At 36.1% G+C, this 26275-nt stretch overlaps 3 protein-coding genes across 8 annotated transcripts in view; 2 read left to right on the plus strand and 1 right to left on the minus strand.

Moving 5' to 3' along the window:
• Positions 1-1702: 1702 nt before the first annotated feature.
• Positions 1703-16145, minus strand: LOC139970632 (golgin subfamily A member 5-like). Of its 3 annotated transcripts, none has more exons than XM_071976492.1 (12): positions 16028-16145; positions 14069-14797; positions 13128-13382; positions 11602-11821; positions 11023-11146; positions 10555-10651; positions 10017-10285; positions 9027-9254; positions 8449-8598; positions 7884-7968; positions 7275-7441; positions 1703-6477 (listed from the first exon to the last, which is right to left on the minus strand). In XM_071976492.1, exons 2-12 carry the CDS (start codon positions 14565-14567, stop codon positions 6391-6393), a joined length of 2181 nt encoding a protein of 726 aa, XP_071832593.1. In that variant the 5' UTR covers positions 14568-14797; positions 16028-16145; the 3' UTR covers positions 1703-6390. The 3 variants fall into 3 exon arrangements, with proteins under 3 accessions (XP_071832593.1, XP_071832592.1, XP_071832594.1); XM_071976491.1 differs by having other exon boundaries at positions 15972-16094; XM_071976493.1 differs by having other exon boundaries at positions 14069-14641; positions 15972-16080.
• A 136-nt stretch (positions 16146-16281) lies between these two features.
• Positions 16282-20598, plus strand: LOC139970634 (probable serine/threonine-protein kinase CA_C1728). The gene is made up of 4 exons (XM_071976494.1): positions 16282-17450; positions 18260-18458; positions 18731-18976; positions 19403-20598. Exons 1-4 carry the CDS (start codon positions 17404-17406, stop codon positions 20099-20101), a joined length of 1191 nt encoding a protein of 396 aa, XP_071832595.1. The 5' UTR covers positions 16282-17403; the 3' UTR covers positions 20102-20598.
• A 1460-nt stretch (positions 20599-22058) lies between these two features.
• Positions 22059-26275, plus strand: part of LOC139972155 (calcium permeable stress-gated cation channel 1-like) — a 66660-nt gene continuing 62443 nt past the window's right edge. For 3 of the 4 annotated variants that reach the window (XM_071979135.1, XM_071979141.1, XM_071979142.1), the window contains exon 1: positions 22059-22218. The gene's annotated coding sequence lies outside the window, so the exon portion shown is untranslated. Of the gene's footprint in view, positions 22332-26275 lie in introns of all 4 variants that reach the window. The other variant, XM_071979136.1, reaches the window with a different exon arrangement.

The raw sequence follows: 26275 nt of genomic DNA on the forward strand, positions 1-26275 counted from the left end.
CCCCCCCTCCCTTTCCAGTTTCTTAAGGGCCAATTTACTGCCAAAATTAGAAGACAAACAGTGAAGTAAAACAGTAAACATATTACTAAATATGTTTTTTTTTTTGGCAATTGACGTCTATAAATTGTGTTCTCTTTTCCCCCATTACATTCCAATATTTCTACTACCTTTACATTTGTCTTTCATCATTGTAGAGAGAAGCCCCTCTTCTTTCTTCTTCTTCTTCATTTTTAGCCTGTTTTTTTAAAACTTATTTAAAACTTTTTTAAATTAAAATATGTTAGCTCTCTTGTTTTTGTTGATAAAGAATTGAAAAAGTTGCCAAACACAGATTGTGATCCCACTGAATAATGAATATTTAATACTACCATTTGCATAATTACAATGCAAGTATGTTAAGGGTGTTGGTGCTTTGCAGGATACCGTCTTCTTTGATTTTAAAATATTTTTCTAATTTATAATAAACAAATCCAGAGAAGGAATAAATATTTCTGCCATGGGAACACATTTCAGGAAAGAGATTTCTGTGTATAGTGATGTTCACTTTGCCCCTAAGGATTTAATAGTGTACATATTTTGGAGTTTGTGTATTTACATGGCAAATGGTCCTAGCAGTATATGTTGTGAGTGATTTGATATTTTTGTGCCTTCATATTGTAGTTTGTGGAACTATATCAAGCAGACTCTGCCTTGCAAATATTGAAATCATACTTCAACCAGAGGGCAGGGTATATCAATATGATATATGTTGATAGTTTTTAAGTGTTATTAAATTTAGGTAAGAGACCCTTGATTTTTGTTATGACAATTCTAATCAAAATGGAAAATACTTTGTCAACCTGGTTTTGATAATCTCATTCAATTGGTTCTCCGAAACTACACCTTGATGTTTGCTGCCTTGTGACGGAGAAATGGTAGTTATGAAACATTTTGACGAGACAGATGGTCTTTACATCTCTGTATATCCACCAATTATTTGACTGTAATTTGATGGCACATTAAGGCTTCCATATCACAAATTTCTACATTATTCACAGGAGAAAGTTCCATTAACAACCCAGTTTTTAGTTTTTGAGTTTGTACATCAATTGAGATTGTAGAGCAATTGAGTTTGTAGAAAAGTTAACCTTCCCAAAAACAAATGTTTGTATTCGCTCTGCAGTAATGCCAAAAGTAATATCTCTCAAAACTAGATTGCAGCTGATAAAATTAATATGCTCTCCTAGATGTTGACATGTAGTGACGGTTTATGAGTCACTGACAAGATTCAATCCTCCACATTTTTCATTTGGTTATATTGAAATGAAATTTGATTTTTCAACCATACGGCCAACATTGTTGGGATATGAAAAAATTTATCTATAACAATTTGAGCTGCTTTTAAGGAACGGTTAAAGTGGAGCAAAAAGGGGAAGCATCACTTGGTGCAGATAGCTTGTCTCACTTAGTGTTAAACTTGTGAAAACAAAGAATGTGGTTAACTAATTAATACTATGCACAAACATATTCAAGTGATCCAAAAGTGCTTAGAACTATAGAGTGTTTTAGTCTTGTGATCATCTTAATAGCTGATTTAACAATATTAGTAATGCTACTGTTTAAAAGTTGACACTTTAAAAAAGTTCTTATTCAAAACCAGCACAATGCTCTGCTGCCTTGTGAAGTCACATGCTTAATTGTTTTGTTTTTTTTTGCGGGGGGGGGGGGGGGTTCAACAGTCATGTGCTCCTTTCAGTTTAGAGCCTAAAAAAACTCATATTTGGTAGGTAGGCAAAGCGACCAGTTGTAGAAAATGTACATTTAATTAAAGGTTTATTCAATGAGCACAAATAAGTCTTTATGAATCTTGTAAATAGTTAATAGTAAATTCTGTATTTGATAATCCAACTGCCTTTTTTTTTAAAGGAAGTTCATATTAATTATGCTTGATTGTATTTTTTGTGGTAATTTATAGTTTTAAAATTGTTTCTATTCATGTTCATTGTTATCTGTTGTTTTCGGTGCTGATAAATAATAATTACTAATGATCAGTAAAAATCGTTGAGGTTTCTCTTCTGTGGTCCTAGTTCTGATAGTTACATCTGTAATTGGGATGGACACAGGTTTAATGCAGGCCTGTAGCCAGGACCATTCATGCCCCTACAAGAGTGGGAAAATTGTTTGGACGGGGAATATGCTTGTGGGTTAAATTTTTCTTGAAGAGGATTGGGGGGGAGGGTTAAAGGATGTTACCCCACAGAATAGCCCACCATCTCCAAACCATGCAGACATTCACTAGATAACACTTTTTTTGCTCACTTGTTTGAAAAATTTGGTAATTAGAATGACTGACAACAATTAATTTGTTATCTATCATTCTAAGAATCTAAAACAGTTTCCAAGTTAGTAATCAATGCAGAAGTTTTTCACAAGTTTTCACTGGAAACATCTTGTCACAAGAAATCACAAGCTTTTAAGACAGATCTTTATTTGCCCTTAAATAATGAAATGCTACAAAACCACAAGAAGTATTTTTTTCTAATTGAGATACAAACTTCAGTCTCAATGATTTTACTCCATACATAACTCATTGGTTTTATTATATCACAAATTATGTTTTTTATTAGATATTCTTTGATATTGTTAATTAGGATAAAACTTTATCTAAAGCATAAAGATGGATGCAGAAAACGGTCACGCCGCTACAGCATGAATATAGTTGAAGATTCCTCTTCTTTATTTAAATTTTAAAGAAACAAGAATACACCAGACAATCCTCAAACTTCAGTTTAGTGGATTGAAAACACAAGACCGATTAGTTTGTATTAAAATTTGTCCAGGGACAGATTTTGGACAGATCACTTGAGGAACCTATTTCAGTCATTCTGAAATCTGCAGCATTGAACTCACAGTATGGTAATCGAGATGATAGTAAAAATTGTCAGGCTTTCCCCGAAGTAAACTTGAAGTAAGCAGGTGTGACGTCACAGTTACAAACAGGAAACAAAGTGCTTTGTTTCTATTTACATTTCCGGCTATTGTTTTGACCTTTGAATACGTAGGGTCCCAACTTTACCTTAAATAAGCAGGTGCATCCCAAGTTTGAACTGGATGCAAAGTTTGAAGTAAAATGACAATGGTTTTGGCATTGTTCATTTATAACATCACACCTATTTGCATCAAGTTTACTTCTTCACATGTTAATACCTTGAAAATGGCTTGTAGGAAAGAAGGATAATTTTACCCCAAGTTTACCCCGAGTCATAGCTAAATTTACTCCTGAACTATCATTCTAATAGACAGGACTGATGGACAAGTCTAACAGAATTAAATTCCTTTGATTAATTACTGATTAACTCTCTTAGTGTAAAATTTTCATTTTGATATACCAAGAAAAAAAATTCCTGCTCTTGTTGACTAAATCTCTAGAAAGCTCCTTTAATGCTAAATTGATATCCTCCTATTGAGCTTTGTGTAACATCTAACAAACTGACCTAATGGTCTGTGTGTTAGACTAGTAGTTCAGTCACTTTCATTGATTAGCCTCAGATGTTCCTATCAGGGAAATTTCTCGAAAATTGAACATGGTGTAGAAGTACGATCTGGACTGATGACACTGTTTATTGACAGTTTACATCAAATTTAATTGAGTATTTAAAATCATCCTTTAACGAACACAGGATCATCCTCAAATTCTTGTGAGCTTAAAATTGTTTGAGTTTTGTTGGCATTACCCAGAAAACAAGGAGAGTCATATTAGACCATATGTCTTAAAGAGGGCAAAGGTTCAGAGCATGGCAGTACAAATCTACTTTTTTTTCTCTCTTAAGTTTGAAGATGAGAGACCATCATTTGATTTTCTTTCATACATGAGGACCGTACTTAAGGTCTTTAATGCCATTCGCAAAGATCTCAAAGAAACATTGAATCATTGATCACAAAACTAACACTAGTCAGGTTTCTACAGTTTGAAAGAGGGAACAAAACCAAGTTTTAGCAATCACAAAAGTATAAGAAGTGCTAAAATTTAAATTCTGTTTAAAAAGTTTGATGAATTCTTCATGAATAATTTGCCCTTATTCTTGCTATTTAAGAAACTCAAAGCTACCTCAACACATTGCAAAAATGGACCAGCAAAATTAAAAATTCAAATGGTTGAAGGTAGGCGCTTCCAAATACAGAAAGAAATATTACACAGTGTGAAAAATAACCAATGATGGAAAAATAATCTGAGCTTACAAAATTATTTACAATATTTGAATTATCTATCCAAGAGGTTCCCACATCAATAAGATTTCTTAACATAAATATTGTTTTCAATTCCAACCAAATTCAAGATAACAAAAAGAGGGAGGTGGGGGGGGTGGGTGGGGAGAGTTCCAACCACATTCAAGATAAGAAAAAAGGGTGGGGGTGTGGTGAGGGAGGTGTACTGTTTATCAGCTCCTATGCTTTATGGTATTATTATCGTTGGTGCAAAGATTTAACCTTTGTTTTTCAATAAAGATTTTTGTGAAGGCTGAATTACTTAAATCTATGAAAAATAGTTGGCCCGGAAAACAAGAAACCTTGTTTCTGTAAAACATACCAAATTAATAACGCTGAGTCTAATAAAATAGTTCCAGGGGAAAAACTGGAAAGGCTCTTGGGCAGAAAATCTATAGAAATTAATCAAAGTAACATCGTTCCAAAACAAAATATAGATGGGTTAGGGCATATTCCAGTTTGGAAATTTTACACAAGAGTATGCTGTTTATATAGTCTTCTTCGGGTTTCAGACAAAGTTCAAATACTGTGTACAAATATTTAACAACTTCAACAACACAAGCAATAACAGTACCATTATCATGAACCTTTCCAAGTCTCCTGAAACTTTTTAACATATTAACTATAAAAGTCATTCAGATAACCTTCCAAAAATTCCAGTCATTGAAATAAAAGTTGAGCAAAAGTTGAAAGGGTTTAATATTAACAAATACTGTATCTTGGTAACTAATTGTCTACTCGTGTCGAGAGGAGGAGTAGTTTTTGAGTTGAAAGTGAAAACAAACAGTCAACTTTTCTATATTTACTATAGTAACCTACGATTTCCAAATGAAATGTCCAGCAATACAGGATTGAATTATGACCTCAAGCCAAAAATAAACTTTGCTACTATGTCGTATGTGATCTTTGTCTCTGCTGGTGGTAACCGTTGAGTGTCTGTGAGTGATTGTATGCCTAACTAGCTTCTTTAATGAAAGACGGAGCTTGAATTTAATTTTAACATATTTTCACAGATTTCAGTTAAGTATTGACAATGAAGTGAAATACTTTCAACTGCCACCACCCACCCACCCACCCGCCCCCCCTACCCCTTCCCTCCTTCAAGCCTTCCAGACTATAATGTCATTTCAAAGGTAAGTTTCTTCCAGATTTAGGATCTATCCTCTAGAATTGTACATAGAATAATTTATTATTTGACATCAAAAATATGTCAGGTAATGTCTGGGAACAACTGTCTGAAATTGTGATGGTTGTTCCAATGGAATACTACTACCATATGGTTGCTCCAATGGAATACTACTACCATAAGTAGATCCTTTCATATCTTCCCAGTTCATATTTAACATTTATGTATTTCTGTAGTAACATCCACTGTAGAGATGAGACATGAAACATGAAAGAGACTGACTAACAATTGCATCACAACATCCGCATATGTATGTCAATAGGTTTTGCTTTGGCTGAAAATTGCTCCCAAGTTTTTGACAGATTTATTGAACTATTTCTATACCACTCAGATATATTCAAACTTTTTCTAAAAATCTGTTTACTATCATTCACTGTCTGCAAACAGCTGAAGTAAGGGCTGAAAATATATTTGAAGTTTTATAGTTGTCATTACCATTGAGAAAGTGGGGAGTTGTGGGTAGTTGTGGGTGGTAGTTGTGGGGGGGGGGCGAGGGGAGTGTCAGTAGATGAGATGGGGATAAGTGGATGGAAATCAAAGTAAATTTTTACCGCATTTTATCTCCATATATGGAATGAAGAATATGAGTAGCCTTTAAAATAGACTTGTAAACATCACCAAATAAGAGAAGATTTGAAATAAGTCCACCATACAGGTCATTTTGCAAAGACTGTCTGTGTGCTTTCGATTCACGTATGCAAATAGGAAATATGATATATAATTTCATCGTCTTCTAATAAATAGACTTATTTAAAGTTACAAGAAAAAGGCAATGCAAGCAAATAACTTTTTCACCCATTTTTCAGAACAACTAAAGTTTCCTTCTTTTTTTTTGCGAAGAGCAAACAAAACATGAGTCGACTGCTGCTTGTCCATGAGATATGTCTGCCGTCACTGCCATAGAAATAGTTCAAATAGTTTTCATGGATTTCATATATATATTTTTTTAATATTTAAGTCTACACCTCCTTCGGATGATAATCTGAACTGTGTATTTCTGGTGAGTAAGTCAGTAAGACAATCATGACCCAGAGGTGAAGGAAAATCTGTAAAAAATTGCGAGAAAATAAGAATTAAACAATATGTCGGTTATTTGATTTGTGTTTTTCTGCAAGAATTTTCTTCGCAACATTACACCTAAAAATTTAAAAGATTTGTAAATAGCCAAAGGAATATTCTAAAAGAAAAATCGTGCTAGAAAGCGCAGTAAAGCCTTTTGTGTGCTCATCTATTGGAGAATCTCCAAAAACACAGAAAAGCAATGAGTGAGCAGAACAACAAAATATCAACAAAACAACAAGTGGAACGAAAAAAGTTTTCAGGATATCAAATATACTTTAAAGTCACATACAGTTGTAAGATGACCTGTACTTTAAAATTTCTAAAATTTCTATTTCTTTTATAACAAGGACATACCAAAATCTAAGTTCATTCCTTATTACAATTTTACTGAACCCTTTGCAGACTGCACTATCTGTATATATAGCCATCTCGTGTAAACACAATGAAGACTGTGATATTTAACCTGCATAAAGTTAAGTATCTTGAGCCTTATTAGTGAAAATAGTTATCAGAACTTCATATCCTACCTCATGAACAAATTGTATTGTAACACTTTAATTTCAGGATTTAACTTCATCTTTCCTTACATAGGAAAGCTGATCTACATTATTTTTCATCCCTCAGTCTTATAAAGATCTATATCCCCCCCCCCCTCATCCTTTTCTCCTATCCCTTCCCTCTGTCTCTGTCCTGTCTCTGTCCTTTGACCAACTTCACTAAAAACAGAATCTAAATCTGAAGAAGATAGCAAACAGAGTATCAGAGCCTGAAAAATTCTCACCATGTAGCCGATAACGAAAAGTCTAGCGATGGGGTATCTTCTGAGAAATACACCCATCCTGACACTGAGCTTATCTAAGGAGTTTGCAGCTCTCTTCACATTCCTGGTCACACTCGCATCTGATGGAAGTTCCTTCATAAAATGTGGCAAGGTTCTCTGTCTGGCGCCTAACAAAGACACAGATTAATATATCAGATTAATTTGCCAGGAGCAGGACTGATCGACTAATTCCTAATCCCAGGGACATATTTTTTAATGTTCAAAACATTTGCAGGCCGTATCATGACAGACGAATATTACGTCATCCCTGCAAGGTGTACGTATTGAAGTATTATAGCTCAGTGACCTGCTGAAAACTCAATTTTTAATACTAGCATAACATTTTCTGAAAATGGTCTGTGGCGGAGTAATACAATCTTGGTTTGCTTCAAGACGAAGTTGTGCTCCTTGAAGCTATCACTGTTTCATGAAGAAAATTTTTTGTTGTGCGCATTGATGAATAAGCAGCAATGAACAAAGCTGGTTAGAACTGTGTGTTATAGAATCCCACCAGATGATTCTCTGGTGTTAAAAGAGTTTATTTTATTTTTAACATGAATTTTTACATACCTTCATCATCATCATGAGTGCTTCCAATCTGTACAGTAGTATGTCCAGAGTCACCTCGAGCTTGCATTGACTCTCGCTGTGTCTTCTAACAGTGAAGACAAAAAAACAAACAAAAAAGTTTTTTTGCAGACAAGCAACACGATTAAAAATGGATCAAAGTTTATCCATGTAATGAATAAAAAACATCCCCCTCTTTTCCTACCTTACGTTATCATGGTAATTTTTCAGTCGGCCTACTAGGGTGAACCAAACCATTAGGCACATAGGCATGTAACTGACGAAATATTATTGCAACATCAAATGCTCTATTTAATTTCCTCATTGATTTCACTTAATAGTTAAATAATGATCAAAATATCATCTTACAGCTGAAATCCAACAAGCAATATCTCCCCCCCAACCACCACCCCACCCCCACCACCCCCACCAGCTCTCCTGCACAACAAACTGACCATAGGTCGAATGCATACAAAATTACTACATTTACTTCTGTTCAAGATCTTTCAATTCAATATTAATAATTCAATAATAATAACAATGCACAGCTATTTGAATATGTTCTTACCTCCATCCTCTCAAGTTGTAAGTAAAGTGAGTTCTTCTCTGTGCCCAAAGCTTCCAACATTGTCTGCTTTTGTATAAGACTCTCTGTTAAAGTTCTAAGTCTGTTCTCAAGCTCAGCCTGGCTTGCAGATCCTGCTGTTTTGGCGACAAGCTGATTGAAATTAGAACAAGCACAAAAGTCACAGTAGACACATGGCAAAACACTATTGGTTAGGGTTTGTAATTGGATTGTGACTGGGTCAAAGAAACACAAACCCACAAGCTAAATTAATCTTTAAGAATGTTATCATCCACATCAGCGTACAGTACTGTACTCCATGAACTCATACAGTTGATGTGAATACAAATGAAATCATCCATACAAGTATACAGTGTTATCAAATAATCATGTTACACATTTGTAATGGAGGCTTTATAATCAAATTTACTGAACTCATGTTATTTGAAACCTTTTTATTTTCTGCACTTGAAGGGGGAAAAAAATGCATTTTTCTTCAACTTGAGACTGGCCAAGTTTTCAGACATACCAAATCATACTCTCATCATCAAACGTCACCTTTTTTTGAGATGATGACCTACCTGATTTCGAAGTCTTTGGATTTCATCGTCTCTCTCTTTGATCTTTGTGGTTAAGTTTATCTTTTGTTTGTAATTCTCGTCCTCTGCGTACCTAAGTTGTTCCGATTTCTTGGCCAGGTCTGTCTCCATGTCCTGTATCTGCTGCCTCTGCTGTGCTAAGTTATCTTCCAGGTCCCTCATGTGATCCTGCGAGGATTCCGTCTCCGATTGTTGGAGGGCCTCGAGATCCTGAGAAGGAATACAAACTGTCTGTTAAAAACAGCTGGTTGCATATGTAAAATAACTTTCTCTTGTAATATGCTTGGATAGGGGCTAGCTTCTTACACTAAATTTAATGACAGATAATTGAATCTTGAGAAAGTTTGCTGTTATTGAAAACAAACATGAATTCTTCTCCTAGAGCTACCGTACTTTCAAGTAGATGCACCTATGCTAGGCTACTTTACATATAAGAATCAGGGCTAATGTAAATTATTGTCTTTAACTGTTGAGGGTAACTGGCTAATTTTTGCCATTTTTGGATGAAAATACAGAACATTGCACAAGTAATTAGACCCAATCTTATGAAAAGTGAAATACGATTAAGAAAGGCAAGCACAACTGCTCAAAAGATTAACAACTCAAAAAAGATATTGTTTAAATCTGTGAAATATCTTTTTTTTATTCACAACTTTATGTTCATATTTATTTGTATCATGAATAAAGATTTCTTTATAACTTGGAGAATGTTCTGGTTTGACAGTTTTTTACAAAAAGAAAAAAAAAACACAAAATGTCAAAATGCATAAAAAACTAAAACAATCTAAGAAAAATGGTTGATTTGAAATTCGTGTTATTTTTTGCAAAAAGGACTAATATACTGCTGTGATTTGTATAGTCTTCCACAACAGGTCTTATTTGCAGGTACCTTATCATACCTCGGGCAGTTAACTTATCATCACCAAATTGTGGCAATTTTAAACAAGCCATCAGTTTTGATTGAGCACTTACTTGAACCTCCTGTCTGAGTTGCTCAATCTTTGCATTAGCCTGCTGGATCTCCTCTTTCAGCATGTCCCTCTCGTGTAATAGTTCCGTCTGTTCGATGCTGACGGTCTCCCCTTCGGAGTTGGTGGAGCCTGCCTTTAAACTGGTTATCAGTTTCTCCTTGGAGGAGAGTATTCTGGCGGCTTTCTGTTTGTAATCGGCCAACTCGTTCTTGGCTTCCTCCATGCTGTGTCTAGCTGTTTGGAGCTGTTGACTCAGTGCCGATGAATGTGCTGAGTTTTGTATAGAAGAATTTGGAATGAAGCATAAACATCACATGATAGTCTGTTGGCTGAAGTAGACTGTTAAACTAAATCCTCATAGGTGTTTGTGTTTGAGTTTTGAAAATTTGGTGAATTATTTTGTGAATGCATCTGGCAACAGTGAACTGAATGATTTCATCTTCGCAATTGAGCTGAAAATGTTTTCATATTTCTTTATATTTGAATGATCTATTCTAGGGAAAATCATGAAAGATATAACATTTCATTTTTGTATTTACCTTTTTCATCAGCAAATTTCTGTTGAGCAGTTGTGATTGATTCAGCCATATTTTTTTGGTCACCTTCCAATTTTTCTTGCCTCTGCATGTACTCCATCTAGTAAACAAAATAAATAAATAAAGTAGAAGAAAACAAAACCAGTTTGAAAAGGTAAGTGAACAAAGGTTGTGTACGTAATGCAGTAACTCAAGCCTAATTCCAACATGAGTTTTACCTAGGCCTAGCCTTATTTGCAAATAGTCATTTTGACTGACAGTGTTATCGTCAATTAACGGCGAGGCTAACGACCTGGTGACTGCACTTACTGTGTACAAAACAATGTACTATTTATACAAATTGAATCTGTATATATAGATATAATATGGTTATGTAATTTGGGCTCATACCACACAGCCAGCAACTCTAAATGATTACAGCAAACCTGATCTACAATTTATTAAACTTGATTGATTACAACCTCTTTGTACCTGTAACTTCTTGTACGATTCCTTTTCTCGCTTCACTTCAATTTCTGCTTCCTGTAATTTCAGTTTCAAAGAGTCTAAAGCCTGACTGTGAATGCCGCTAGAATCACTGTGATCCCTTAAAATTCTGCGAGCAGAAGAAAGGAAGACTACGGTTTGTTATATGCTGACTATTTTTGCAACCACGTTATCTTGTATTTGGAAACAAGATCAAAAAGATTATTTGTAATTCTATGAAGCAATTTTTATAAGCAAATAATTATAATATGTACACACATATATATTGGTATGATTCAGAGAGAAAAACAAACTTATGCAGAGAGAAATTTTATAATAAAGAGGATATAGAAATCTTTTTTCCTTTTTGACCAGTAGATAAACAACACTTTAGAAAGGTAGCCAAGTTGGTAAACAAGTTTAGCTCCTTGAGACAATTATTCATCTTATTCAACACTCCTGAGTGTCTGAGAATAATATTTTAAAGGTTATAATCTCCTGGAATACTTCTGACAAATTGAAAGCACTCTTTCAGACACAAATTTCAGACGTCAACATGACTCTGTGACCAGAAATCTATGTTACCTGTTTCTTTCACCGTTAAGGTCGTTGACCTGCTGTGTTTTTGACTTGATTTCTTGGTCGGCTTCTTGTAATCTTACTCTAAGTACAGCCAACTGTGAATTCTTAGCCTTGAGTTCTTCTGCCAGATCCTCCTCTCTGCTCCTCAGCTGTCTGACAATGTTATCCGTACCTGATTCTTGAGTCTCCTTCTTCCTTAGTTCACTATGCAATCTCTTTGTATCTGAAAATTCAGGAAATTAAATGAGACTTTGTAAGTTATGTGAGCGGGTCAAATTTTTTAACTGTCCTTCGAGCGCCCGAGATGACCAAATTTCTGTTTGGACAGCTCAAATAAGCTTTGCAGGCTGTCTAGCAAACGACTAGTTCATTTTACATCAATTCTAAATACCCCCTATTTTTGACCGGTTTTACTGGTATTGCCCTCCATAACTTTGGAGGTACTGAAATTATACAGAGATAGTGGGATGCTTATGATCCACCAGTAGGGTAGTTTTACTAGCCCAAAACTTGTGTCCTATTCACCAAACCGACACATCTCTCCTAGAACGTACATACTGGTCATTCTTTGTTATTTTGCGACACTTTTGGGGAGACAATCAAATTTGCTGTTTGGAAAACCAAAAGGACAACCAGAAAACATCCTTATAAATTTGTCCAGTTTGTAAGTTAATAGAGAAAAAATCCCTATCACAATATTAAAGGAGCATCTCAGAAATTTAACTGAAAAAGAAATTAATGTGCAAGCCATCATCTGTTTTTACATTTCTAAAGTGGAAAATAAAATCAGTGTAATCCCAACAGAGAAGACCAGTCTTACCTACATAGTCTAAGAGATCCATCCCATAAAACAAAGGCAATCCAATAGAAAAAGAGGCATGAAACCATGAATCTATCCTTAACTTGAAATTGCGTGATGGTTGAAGCATAACTGCACACCATTACAACAGGTGTAGAGACTACAGTGCCTTTATTAAAGAATTACAGCAATTTCAGCAAAGTCTATCAGTGGATGTTAAACCATCAAATATTTACTCAGCAGCAGCTGTAATGTTTAAAAAGAAATAATAATGATAATTGTCTAACAATATGTCAAAATTTCTCTATTTGGATGTGGAGCAGACTACAAGTGAAAAGTTCTACACTGGTTCAATAGCAAGCTTGAAATGCTTATGGTAACAGTAAGAGAGCCTAGAAAGGTGATAAAATCATTTGTACACATATGTATGTAATATGTATATATGTGTGTGCAATACAGACTTATCACTTACAGATACACCAACATATGGCAATTTACAACCTCAGTCTTTTAACAATTTAGTAAACAATTTTATTCATGTCTTCCAATGTTTAATATTTCCAGTCCAGATAACAGAAAATATGTTCAATTTTATCACAATTTTGTATGCAAGGTCTGCTATGAGTCTCCTGATATTTCATGAGAGAAATATTAGGTCTTCTGTTGCTGCATCTATAATAATAATGTCCTTTTATAACGATTCAAGCATTTTCTGATCTTGAGTACCTACCCTCTTGAGCTTTCTTTACTCTTCCCAAAGCTGCTACCATTTCTTCATTCAAGGATGACACTTCATTCTTCAAGAGCTTGTTCTCCAGTTGCAAAGACGAAAGCTGTTGCTGGGGATCCTGGTCACCTATGATGATCTCGGTTCCGGCCCCTCTCGAGACCTCTGATCCCAGAGGTTCTGATATCTCCACCGTCTCGGATGACGCTGGACTGTCGTTAAGATCTGGTTCGGCGAAGTCTGCTTCATCACTCTCACCTGCAGCATTAATATGTCATGAGTGACATTTTTAAGTGACCATGTAAAACATCCAGTAGCAATGATAACCAATCAGTGTAAATCAAGATTTCTGGTCAACCAATCACTCATCAGCTGTTACAGCAACACTGCTTAAAGCTGCCTTTTTGAAATTATTCGGAAATGTACTACTCAATATAATATTGTAATGGATCACACTAAAGGGACTCACCTAGAATCTTTGACTAATCGAAGGTTAACGAGAAAGTAATTAAAGAACTGGATTTAAAAACTCAACATTTGGTCATTAGTGACACAGTCTTTCAAAGTGGCATAGTGAACACAGTAACTGCATGCAACTTTCAAACTTCTGAACTTTAACTTCATCATTTGAAATAAAACTTGGTCAGTCAAGCTAATGAACTCTATTGATATGAGATTTTAGTATAATATTGAATCAATTTGTTTTTAATAAACATCAATTCAATTAGCTGCTTTAACATTCAAGGCACAAATCAATGACCTCCAGCAAGGCCCTAATACCATGATATGAGATCTGACATGTTATATATTATTATCAATATAATGACAAAAGAGATATTCACATGTGAAAATCCCCCCTCCCCCCAACCCTTAAAAGTGACAAAACATGACTTGGGAATAATAAGAGAATGCTAAAAGTGTTAAAGCAAAAAAAAAATCATTGCCTGTTGATTTCTCCTTTGAAGATGGAGTCGCTGGATTGGCATTGACAGGACCATCTGCTTTGGCACTTCTGGTGGAAACGTTGGAAGAAGTACTACTCTGCCTGGAGTGCCTGCCGCTACCTGTCCCGCTGCCCGATCTTTTCTTTCGAGCTTCCCCATTGGATGAGGAGGGGCTATTCAGAAACTCAAAGAGTTTTTCATCGTCTGCATCTGTCCTCACTCTCCCTGTAGATGGCTGGCTTCTACTTTTTTGTGCATTTGTGTTGATGGCATGATCACTTGGCGTCCGTTTGATATTGGCAGTCTGGGCTATCTCTGTGGCAGAAAGACTGTACGAACTTTTCGATGCTGGAATCCTTAAGGGGCTATCTGCGGAGTTCTCGTAACCTCCAGAAGAAGTTTCATTTGAAGACTTTTGTGGAGTGGCCCCAAGTGCCCCTGTCGCAGTTTGGTCTAGATTATTTAAGAAACTCTCAGCATTTTTTATCATCCACGACATCCTGGAAACAATAGCCAAGATTCACTTCAAAACAGAAAAACTTTGATTAATCCATGATTCCTTCATCCATATTTCTGCAGGTTAAGGAACAAGAGATCAGTGATTGTCTCAACAGTCACCCAGTTTGTTTATCTGCACCTTGTTTACAACTTGTGAGAACTTGAAATATATCTGCATTGCTTCAAATCCTCCACAGATTTCTTCAACAATTAAGTGACTGCAAAATCGATCTAAAGGATAAAGCATATAAGCAGTATGAAAAGAAATGCAACATTTAACTAAATTTTACATTCTGTGTTGAATTGGCTGTAGTGATGATCATACCATAATATACTGTAAAAGGAAAGCTCAAGTACTTGAAAGAAAAATTAGCCTACCAAACCTTACCAGGAATGAAAAAATTAGGCCTAAGGTTTTGCAATGACAGAAAACGATATATTGATATTGTCTTTAGTGGTTGATATGATGAATCGAAAAAAAAAAAAATTATTGTGAATATACCATGGTTTGGTCATCACTGACTGACAAAAAGTTATTAAAACCTGATGCACATAGCAGGACTGAAGACGCCATACAATATACCCACTTACAAATATTATACCATAGCACTTTAGCAACACACAAGTCTAACCACTCATGTATCCCATGAAAAATGTAACTAGTTGACTCTTATTATCAAGGTTTTTCTTTGACAACAAATATTCCAAACATTACATTTAGTTATGTTCCCTTCCCCCTCCCCCAATGCAACCTTATTTTAGAAAACTTGTAAACCTGATTAAAAGTCAAGTTACCCTGTATGAGGAATCATCTGGGACTACCTGTTTTCCTTTTCATGAACAAATATTACCAGCCCAGGGAGATTGAATGCCAATTATACTTTGAATACTGTATCATCGTACAGTACATCAAATTTGGGAACAATTTCAAATGTTACAAGGGTGAAAGTGCTTTCAAATTTTAGCCGAATTTCTGCAGGCTTTAAGTGTCCCATTTCATCTGGCCTATGTTCGTCGTCACCACGCTAGAGGCCTAGTATTTATAATTAAGACTAGTAATGAGTAATATATAGTAATATATAGGCTAAGTTTCAATTCCACTTTCATGTCAGAGAGTGAATAACGTTTAATCCACCTTAGCCAAATGTTGCGTGATCCTACCGTAGCATAATGTTTGACCTTACTTATCCTAGGCCAGGTTGTAATATTGACAGATAACTATACCTAGGTTTATTGTAGGCTAGGCTACAGTGGCCTATGTAGTATGTTGGCCTAGGTTAGATCGATAGCCTACTTTACGTGCGTATAATAAAAGAAAGGCTAACGTTTACGCTTCTTAGAAACTGACAATAAGGTCGTTTCTGAATTTCAGGTATTTTATTTGCAATTAAATCTAACAGAACACCTTTGCCTAAAATCCGCTTTATGTTAACCATCACAGTGTAAAGGAAGATTTCTTACATTTGTACTGTCGCAGTTACAGTGTTGTTGTTTATGTGAACGTGTCAACTTACACTGTACATACGTGTGAAGTGTACGTATGAAGAGCTTGCTGTTTGGTGTTTACATGCACCATAACCTAGATAAACCTGGATAAAATTAGTAGATTCAAGGAGATATATGGAATTGATATTTTAAAGAGCTTACAATGCATGATAACCTGCACAGGGCCATATTCAACGGTTTGCAAGTTTCAAGTGTGTGTTAAAAGTTCGGTTTCGAATTTTTTAGAAATTTGAATGACTGAAATCGCGGATATGACGAAAAATGGGAAAACATAAGACTTTTATGTCCTCAAATGACATCTTTACACTATAGTACAAATTTGTTCATGACAAATGATGTTGAATGTCATCCAAGGGTACTGTCTTGAACTATAGGCTAAACAGTTGACAGTTAGTCCTGTACCGATGAGCCAACATCAATAAAACTCAAAGGAGTATTCCAGAGATGTAGAATACATTAAAGGTGAATACCTTTAAAACCTGATGCATGAAGACCCGGCCATGACCAGCACAAGGTAGTCTGTATAGGCCCCAAATTACAGCATGCTATAATTGCAAGAAGATTTCAAAAAGTACTTTCCTGGAGATCTTTACACTCCAAATTGTTTTCAGACATTCTAAATGAACACACAAGATATGTTTGAATGTCCCAGTGAGGTATATTTTTGTATTAATCTTGTACAAACATGAGAAATAAATTTGAAATTGAAAATTTCCTCCCAGGGTGATAACAAAAATAGTTTAAAATTGTTGACCAAAGCTAAGTGAACATATTTGAAAATCGCTAGACTGGTGACTCATACTCCTTACGTACGTGCACAAACACTTGCGTCTGCCAATGATGATGCCAGCTCTCGCGTATACGTGCGCGCGTATTCGTTTGACCTGGCTGTGCGTTTCGCGCGTACGCCACGTGGGCTATATACTTGACTTCTTGCTGAAAATGCTAAGTTTCCAATTCATGTGGAGTTAAGATTGACTTATCTGTGGTTCATAAAAAAAAAATCCTACTATAGGGTAAAAAACTTATACGGCTTCACTTATAGCTAGAAGTCAAGTATCTATAGTGCTGTTAAATATCTCTGCCCTTTAGTTAGGTGTTGCTCGCGACTGTTTTTATAAGCGCTAAATCATTCTGCAGTGTGCAGAATTTCGCGCACTTCGGCGTGTGCACTAACTTTAATGATCGCGCATCATTGTCACAAAACTTGTGAACTTGACGAAACAATAGATGCAAAAAATGATGTCTAACCAGCTGTTGTCAACATAAACATATCAAATCAAGTTTACCTTACAAGCTATAAACACTTTAAAACTTTTCTTAAAAGAAAAATGACTGCAGAGAGTAAAAGTTCGAGGATTCGGAGCAATCGTCGAAGGTGAGTATTCACTATAGGCCCCTACTTATAACTATATTCTAGTCTTCCATTACTGAAGAAAAAGACAAACACTAAATACAAAACATGACATATGGAAGCCCACTTAGAAAAAACGTCATTTAGTTTGGTTAGTTCACTTTAATTTAATTTCGCAACATATAGGATGGATCCGAAGGGACAATCAGTCTCCCCCGCTCCCCACCCCTGCACCTGGCATCCCGCCCCGGTAAACAAGGAAGCAAGGAAAATCTTAAAACAGAAATTGAAATTTCTGTTGAAATTCTTAAATTTAAGGCTTAACTTGCATTCTTGTCATTGCCCGTTTTCGGGGGGAAATCCATCCATTCATAGCACTCTGAGGAAAGAAGTGCTAACGTAGATTTATACTCTTCTGCGGCCTACACAAACTTTCAAGCGTAGCCTGACTAACTGATGATGATCTCTATATATAGTATTCATGCCGTTGACAAAACTGAACTTAATCAACAAAGTTTTACAAGTTATCATTAAATACCACAGACAATACTTTAAAGCTTACAATCCCCTGTAACCTTGATTCAACTTGAAAGTTTGTAATCACGTACCACTCCATCGGATGTTTACAAACAACGCCGGTGTTGAAACTTTACTCATAACACTATAAGTAAAGGTCTAGGCCTACATATATATATTTATATATATATATATATATATATATATATATATATATATATATATATATATATATATATATATATATATATATATATATATATATAATGTACACATCACCAGAAAGTAATTTCAGTTCATTCTGGTTTTCTTGACAGAAGAAGAAACGCACTTCGTGCGGCACTCAGTCCCCTGATTTGCTGCTTTACGTCCACCCCCAAGCAGCAGAGAGATATGACGTCAAACTTCGGACTCAGTAGCAGCACGTCATCAAAGCGAGACAAACGTGTTCAACAGAAACACCATGTTGAACAATCCCAAATATTGGATAGAGATCAAGACGCCACAGAATTCAAGGTAAACAAAAACAAATCATTCACAAGTGTTAGATCTTAGAAGCGATCTCCACTTATCATTTTCCCCAAATTGCAGGGATGCATTAGACGAACTACCGACCGAAAATATTAATTTGCAGCTAATTATGCTACATATTTGGACTATTATATACGACTCCAAATATACGTTGATGTAAAGACCAAAGAGCATACTTTTTTGACAAAATTGAGTTTGCTAGATTTCTATGACATTATTTGAAAGTCCACATAATTTCTACCTGTCCTTGTCTCCAGGAGCAAACTGATAACGTCCACCCTGAGACGGCTACTGAGCTAGAGAATGGCCCGAGAACAATGGCTGACGTCACCATCCTTGAGTGGAGTCGATTTAGCAACGTATACCGACATGGGTTACCGATCACGCTGGGAGAGGGTGACGAAGGGTACGTTCAGCTGATGAGGGACAATCAAACCAATCAACTTGTGGCCGTTAAAACATGGCACAAAGAACCGCACACTGACGTCAGCATGATGAATGACGTAAGTATGACAAAGCGGAATCTAAAATGATGCAAGGGTACCATCAAAACTAAATAACAACAAATAAAAGCATATAACTTTCAAATCTATTTACGAGAAATTATGTTAAGAGAGCTTACTTCGAGAAGTATATATCTCCAAAATACATACTTTGGTAAAACAGTACCAACATATTGTTGGAAAACAGAGTTGTCTGCATTTAGGTAGTACCTTGAAAAAGCAGCACCGTCGGTAAAAGTTATTTCTCACCAAAGAAAGAAAACAGCTTGCACAAAACACATACACCCGCCCCCTCTCCCAACAAAAAGCAACTGTGAAACTTTTTTCAATTATGGAAGTGCCCTAAGTATATATCTTTATCATTTATATACATGCAAGTGTATTTCTAAAATCTACAAATTTAGTCCTTTTCTATCCTCGCAATAGGTATTCAACTACGAGTTGGCTGCGATGAAGAAATTTAATGGCGTGAAATACTTTCCAACGCTCATCGGCATTGTACCTAATGCAGACAGTGCCGTGTCTTTCAGCCTCGTTCAAGAGTTCATCGGTGACATCAGGAGCAAGAGAACTCTGTCTCTCTTGGATGCCATCAATGACAACGAACTGATGTATCAAGAAATCGTCTCAGCAGCTCTTGATGTATCCGAGGCCCTGGCAGACATGCACCGCAACGGATGGGTGCACTGTGACGTCAAAACAGATAACGTCATATTAAAAACGGATTCTGTTCTACAAGAAACCGACGTGGGATCTGACAATGGATGGTGGATTAATGAACCATCACCTACGAATAGTTCGGGCAGTTTTCATGCCAAGTTGATAGACTTTGGTGGCGCACGGCCAATTTCAGAGGCTAAACTGCCTAAGAAACTTCCAAAGAAGATGAAAAAATACATGTACGAAATGTGTCCCCAGATCGCACCAGAGGTAGTCGAGGGGCTTGGCAAAGTACCTTACAGCTTCGAATCCGACGTTTACTCGTTTGGCCGGTTATTGAAGGATATTTCGGAACTGAGTGGATTGGTGGAACTAGACCAACTAGCTAACCGGTGTTTAGCTAAAAGTCCAAAAAAGCGGCCAAACATTGATTCAGTGGTAGATGAGCTTAAGAAACTTCAGTGAAGGAACTGAACGTGCACAACTCTCAAATTTGCATTGGCTCAAAACGTTATATATGGTACAAGATATACGGTGCACGAGGAGGATAAAACTTTATACAAATACAGTAAAAAAAAGGGGGACAGAAGTGGAGGCATGGTTATGCATACACGAAGAGCTATGACAGAGATGTATAATGTTCTGACCATGCATGACCATATAATGGTGTGTCCTAACCTAATGCCGTGACCATTGATGGTGTATTTGGCATATTTGCTCCCAAGCGGAGAACAACTCAAAGTTTATAGATCTTGATGCTGAGTGAAAGTGACAATTTTCAAAGGTTATGGATCTTGATGCTGATTGCAAGTGACAATTTTCAGTTTAATGGTTATATCAATTGATGGGTACAGTCATCCGGTATATACATATACATATATCTCGGATGATAATATAAATAATAAAAAATAAAAAACTGCAAACTCTTGAAAAGAGACGCATTAAACTAAAAGGAAAGCGAGGAAGGAGATGGTATCTCCTGGCAGGCCGGATGTAGACGTAGATATTCATGGTTATCCGGTGAAAATATAACCAAATTATGTAAAGAAATAAGTATAACTGCATGAAAATAAAACACAATAAGCATAAACAATGAGAACTGTATTTTTTCCCCTTATATTTCTCTACTTCTATTTAGTTTCTCACGCACGTATATATCTCCTGGACTAAACGCGGTCTATGGCGTTTTGTCCTTATTAAATAATTGTGTTTTTAAATTCAGTCTTCACGCACGAACATATAATACAATAATAATAATAGTAATAGTAGTTACTATTATAATTATAATAAAAACGAAATAAAAACGAATTACTATTAATAATTATAATAAAAACGAAATGGCGTCGGGCGGATTCCCGTTACAAGAGTGAGTAGACCCATGTTTAGTGTAACATGCAACTGATGCTTTGTCATTTAATCTCTTAGGGCCTATTCACGGTCAACCTTACTACTATTCGATGATCACATTAACATTTCAAAGAAATCTCTCGAATCTGCCTTTTAGCAACTACCCTAATTATTGCACCTTTGACACTTTTAAAGAAAAGCTAAGCGAAACGTGGTTTACATCCACCTCCGCGCCATTACGTCATCGTCGTTGCCGGAAAAAATCGAAAGGTCGAAATTCTGACTTAAATTTGCTGCATCACTGTATGGGTGAACTTTCCATCATATATATTGTAGGCTGTAGTTACAAGTTGAATAATGTCGAATTGGTCAACCAGAATGAGTACCATCACATCAGGCACGTACTTGAGTTTAAAGCAACTGTTTTTCTCTTTATTAAAACAAATATGTGATGCAATGAAACCTCAGTGAAGCCTTAATGAACACACAAATAATCAAATATGTATTCTGCTACAAACTGATAGTATTGGAATACAGCAACTTCCTTGTTTGATAGAGCCCATAAGGGATATGATGAGGGATTGAGGGGGTTGCAATTAGTAACAAACGAAATGCGTGTTAGGACTTTTGGACTTGTATAGCGTTCAAATAGAGCATTTCAAAGCTGATAAACGTGTGCTGAAAGTATCTTGCAAGTCTATTTAGTATATTATCTACAGTGTGGGTTTTAATATACAATCTCTAACATTTTGGCTGCAGACAGTATGAACGTATTCCACTTTATCTATCGCGATTTGTATCATTGGATATAACAGTTTCTTGTTATTAACTCAATGTTGTGCCACAGATAATCATCATATATACCAGAAAATCTTTCTATTGTATTTTCTCTGACATAAATGTGAATATAATATTTGATTGATCTATCGGAAGTCAAATAATTGCGCAAGGCTGTAAAACTGAATATTGGTTGTAAACAGAGCTTGTTTGTTTATTTAGAACGTTATGTTGTAGCGCCCTCAGTTAGTCTTCTGCTCGACGTCAAGAATTCGATCGGATTGCTTTGAAAACTTTTGACTTGTTTACTAGTACTAATCTGTTCATCTCGATCACATGCTACATCTAGTACTTTGTAGCCATCATAGTGGAATATTGATGCTCGCCTAGCCTGTTAGTGTTAGTTACAGGAACAAAATCACTTACGAGAAGTGTGTAAACATCATTTTTAACAGTGTGTGAGTAATTAAACGTTTCACGAACCGCTAGTATTACGTTAAACCAACTATCTGTGGATGAATTTATTTACTGCTCAGTGTATTCACCATCAACTTCAACTTAAGCTTGTAAAGTTAGTGATACTAATTTAATATGCCTTCGTTAAAAGCTAAGTTAGGCTAGGCCTAGGCCTATCTAGCTCATCATCTAAGTAATGTGGACCAGTCTAGGCCTAGCTTACTCAAAGAGGGAACATTTGCATGTCAGTTCTTGTTTGTAAATTGTATTTTCCAGCAGGCCATATTTGTATCCTCAGTCAAGCCTTGGCCAAGCCAACAACCAGGTATTGTTTTTGTTACTGTAGAGAATGTGAATGATGATAGAACTTAGTCTAGAGTTAGACTCAGGCCTACACTGCTACAGACAATGTTCTTGCCAAGAATCCTGGTTTACATGTCAAACAACAGCTTAGTCTTTCAGAAGCATTACTAAATTTTGTAAACTGCAAACTCCAAAATTGCTGCAATGCATCAGATGCATTTAAATGGCAAGCTTTAGATGCTTGGGCCAGACTCAATAATCTTGAATTTTTTATCTGATAGTCATGAGTTAATTTAACATTTGTAGTTGCAAACAATCACAGCTTAGGTTTCGCTATCACTATGAATGGGAGGACAGACAGGTAAATTTAAATTATTCACAGACTTTTTTTTAAAGAAATGGTGACATAAATCTACTGAAGCCTAAGACATTTCAAAAGCAAGGCACAGCACCTTACCAGCAATCAAGTACTAAGAGTAAGTAGCAGATTTTATGATACTGACATTAAATGAAGCTGTTTTCCAAGTCACTATCAAATCCTACATGCATGTCAAATGTTAGATGCATCATGGAGGTAGGTAATAAAAGTAGGTATAATTTTACTAAAGGAAAAGTCTGAATTATTTATGCAGTTGAGATCTACAGTGCATTTTCAGAATTCAGACCTGTTCGAATTTAATGGTTATATAAATTAAAGATGAACGATAGTGATTTTTCACCATCGACGAAAAAATACGATTTTATTCAAGAGTATTCTAGTTGGTTTCCATTTTACACATGTGAAAATTCAAGTCAATCTGATGTTGGGAAAGGCTTAAAAAAAATTCCTAAACTCGTTGATTTTTTAAACAAAAATTGGGCTTTTCGCGAAAAGCGATATGATGATCACGTGATCTACAGTGACATGTGACGTCATTATGATGATAACAACGTGAGTGTACTTCAGCAGTGTGCACTTAGTGTGTAAGTTTAGTTGCAACCTACTCTATATTGGACTCGACAAACAACGTAAACCACTAGCAAAATCCAAGAAATTGCGTTGTAGGGGGATGCAACAGAACGAATGTGGACTCTACAATAAGTTTTTTGCAATTTTCCAAGCGGAAAAAGTAGTGAGAGATATCGGAAACTCTGGATACGATTTGTGAGGAGACTCCAGGAAAGACTTCATCGCACCAGGAGTTTCTCATGGCAAGAATGTGAAAGTTTGTTCTCAGTGCCCACTTCACAGAAGATGATTCTCGGGCCCAATTGAAATTTGCGTGTGGCAAGGTCACTAAAGTAATAAAAGTTTGAAAGATTGATGCTTTTATGCCGCATTATTTATATATATCCCGATAAATGCAACAGTAAGTGTTGGAACTGGAAGACATGTCAGACGTGAACAACCTAATGACTATGTGAGGAGAGAATCCACGTGCAAATTTCAATTGGGGCATGGACGTCGCTTAGGCAGAGTTTTTTGGGGCAGAGATGTGTTCATACCCTCCAAACCACTTTAAATGTAATACGAATAGGAAATGTGTGAGCGAAACAAAACATCGTGTAAGTATTACTTACGGTAGCGCACACTGTCACTTATGTTTGCACAGTGTGAAAGTACCGTTTGCGGACCTACGTGAAGTTGGGCTAGAATACGATTCCTCCTGAAGCCCAAACCACGAGGCATGCATGTGAATAAACGCAATAGGCATTGCATGTAGTGAGAAAATTGTTCGAGCTAGACTAACAACTCGATTGAGTTCAAATGCGGTTGTATTTCAAGCTCAATGAAACCTTTCTGTTGGATTTAATGACGCACGGAACAAGGAACATTTATGTTTTACAGTAGGCCTAGTGCATACAAGCGAATCTACTTTGTTTAGAACTTTGGATTTTCTTTCGGATGTTATACTAATCTACGTTTGAGACTATCATCACTATTGTTATTGTGCCAGTTTGACTGGTAAGTGAGCACATTCATACATCACTCTGTATAAAACCCGCCAAAAACGTGATCTTGAGATTTACGTTACTTTGGGTCAGCTTGCGAGTTACCTCTTCAGATATTGGGAAATCGTTGCGAAATCGCCGCAAATTTCGTAAAAAAAAACTTGTAAACACGTGGTGAAGAAATCAAGAAACACTATGATATTCATTATCTATTTATGTCTTGAACATTACGCCGGAAAATAACAGTTATGCTGACACGAAATGCACGCACAGCTCCGTACTGAGCAGTTCACAACAGAAAAGATCATCACAGTGACGTCATTCACTGACCTGAGGGCTGTTCAAGGTCGTTGCAGTGTTTGAAAATTCCTAAATTACGGAGGCGAAAAAACGATGTTTTAATTCCCTTTTTTATAACTTTCCGGTGTGCTATTTGGAAAATTAAAAAAATATGTTGCTTGGTAACATATAAACTACATTATGTATGAAAATGAGAGATTTTTTTTCTGTCACTATCGTTCTACTTTAAAGCCAAATCTCTTGACGGTATCATAATTTACAGTATCAGAGAAGATTACCGTGGTCAGTGTACGTTCCTGTGATATGGAGAACAAAAAAGATTGTCACGAAATTGAAGTTGTTGATATTTTCTGCCCGAACTGGAATATGTAGCACCTTTTGTGTCACTCCATATCCAGTTAACATTGGTGTGCATATATGCATTGCTTTACACACCATGTAGTCGTGCTATGTAATAATTCCATTTCCATAATTTCCATAATTGCATACAGCTCTCTGGTGTGAGGGGCTGCTGTCTTTACTGAATATCAATTCAGCAAACTTGTTTTTTTGCATAGTGCAGTTCCTCTGCTGGGAAACTTACCTTTCCTCTTTATTGTTGTGCACACTCTCTGCATGTATCATTTCTAATTTTAATAGTCACACTGAATGCAACAGTGCAGGTTATATTTCTTCAAATTGTAACTATAAACAGTTGAATTTACTTTAAATTCCTGATATCTTTAGTGGGATACTTAGACTATTTGAACAAAAGTAGGTTACCCTTCCTTGCACCTTATATTATTCAAGGACTTTATATTTTTGCAGACTAAGGAATAAAACAGTATTGTTATGGAACATATTGCCATATCTACTACTTGTTCTTTGTGTTTTCCTAGACAACTTTGACGATTGTTTGCACCGTTGGTTGTAGTGTTTGGTCTTTCTTTAAGAGTATTAAAGGAGCATTCTTAACTTAACATTTTACATGATATAGCATGGCTTGATTGGGAATCACAGCAGTTGGCAATGTATATACTGTACTTCATACTGCAGCACAAATTTTCTAGTTTTGTTGGAACATGATATTTCATTACAAAATACTGCCTTAATACAGGGGCGTATCCAGGGGGGGCACAACAGGCGTGCGCCCCCCCTATTGGCCGCCACCAAATAAAAAAAGTTTAGCAAAAAAAAAAAAAACAATTGATGACGACCTTTATGTGAGATGTCGGTGATCGCTCAACCCCCCCCCCCCCCAAGAAAAGGTTCTGGCGAAGTTCGGCGGCATAATAGTTTTAGAAACATAGATGGTAATTGTGTTTGTATTATCACTATATCACTATACTGGAAATGTTGCTTATTATTAAGGTCGAAAAATGGATCACATATGGTCATGGGCCGCGATCCTGGGTGGAGGGGGGATATATCCCCCCATGAAAATGGGTGGAGGGGATGTAATGCACCATATCCCCCCCCACCAAATGCCAGGGATAAGAATATTTTCATGCCTACATTTATGCATCTTCGTTAATGTATGGCTCT

The sequence above is a fragment of the Apostichopus japonicus genome, chromosome 8 (assembly GCF_037975245.1).
Source record: "Apostichopus japonicus isolate 1M-3 chromosome 8, ASM3797524v1, whole genome shotgun sequence".
NCBI lineage: Eukaryota > Metazoa > Echinodermata > Holothuroidea > Aspidochirotida > Stichopodidae > Apostichopus > Apostichopus japonicus.

Bases quoted from the DNA above. Each gene is read 5' to 3' on its own strand.
- LOC139970632 (XM_071976492.1), bottom strand. From the start codon at position 14,567: ATGTCGTGGATGATAAAAAATGCTGAGAGTTTCTTAAATAATCTAGAC. The intron at 7,969-8,448 runs GTAAGAACATAT...CTTCACTGTTAG, and splicing joins TACAACTTGAGAGGATGGAG to AAGACACAGCGAGAGTCAAT. The intron at 6,478-7,274 runs GTGAGAATTTTT...AATTTTTTACAG, and splicing joins TTTTCGTTATCGGCTACATG to ATTTTCCTTCACCTCTGGGT.
- LOC139970634 (XM_071976494.1), top strand. From the start codon at position 17,404: ATGACTGCAGAGAGTAAAAGTTCGAGGATTCGGAGCAATCGTCGAAG. The intron at 17,451-18,259 runs GTGAGTATTCAC...TTTTCTTGACAG, and splicing joins ATTCGGAGCAATCGTCGAAG to AAGAAGAAACGCACTTCGTG. The intron at 18,977-19,402 runs GTAAGTATGACA...TCCTCGCAATAG, and splicing joins ACGTCAGCATGATGAATGAC to GTATTCAACTACGAGTTGGC.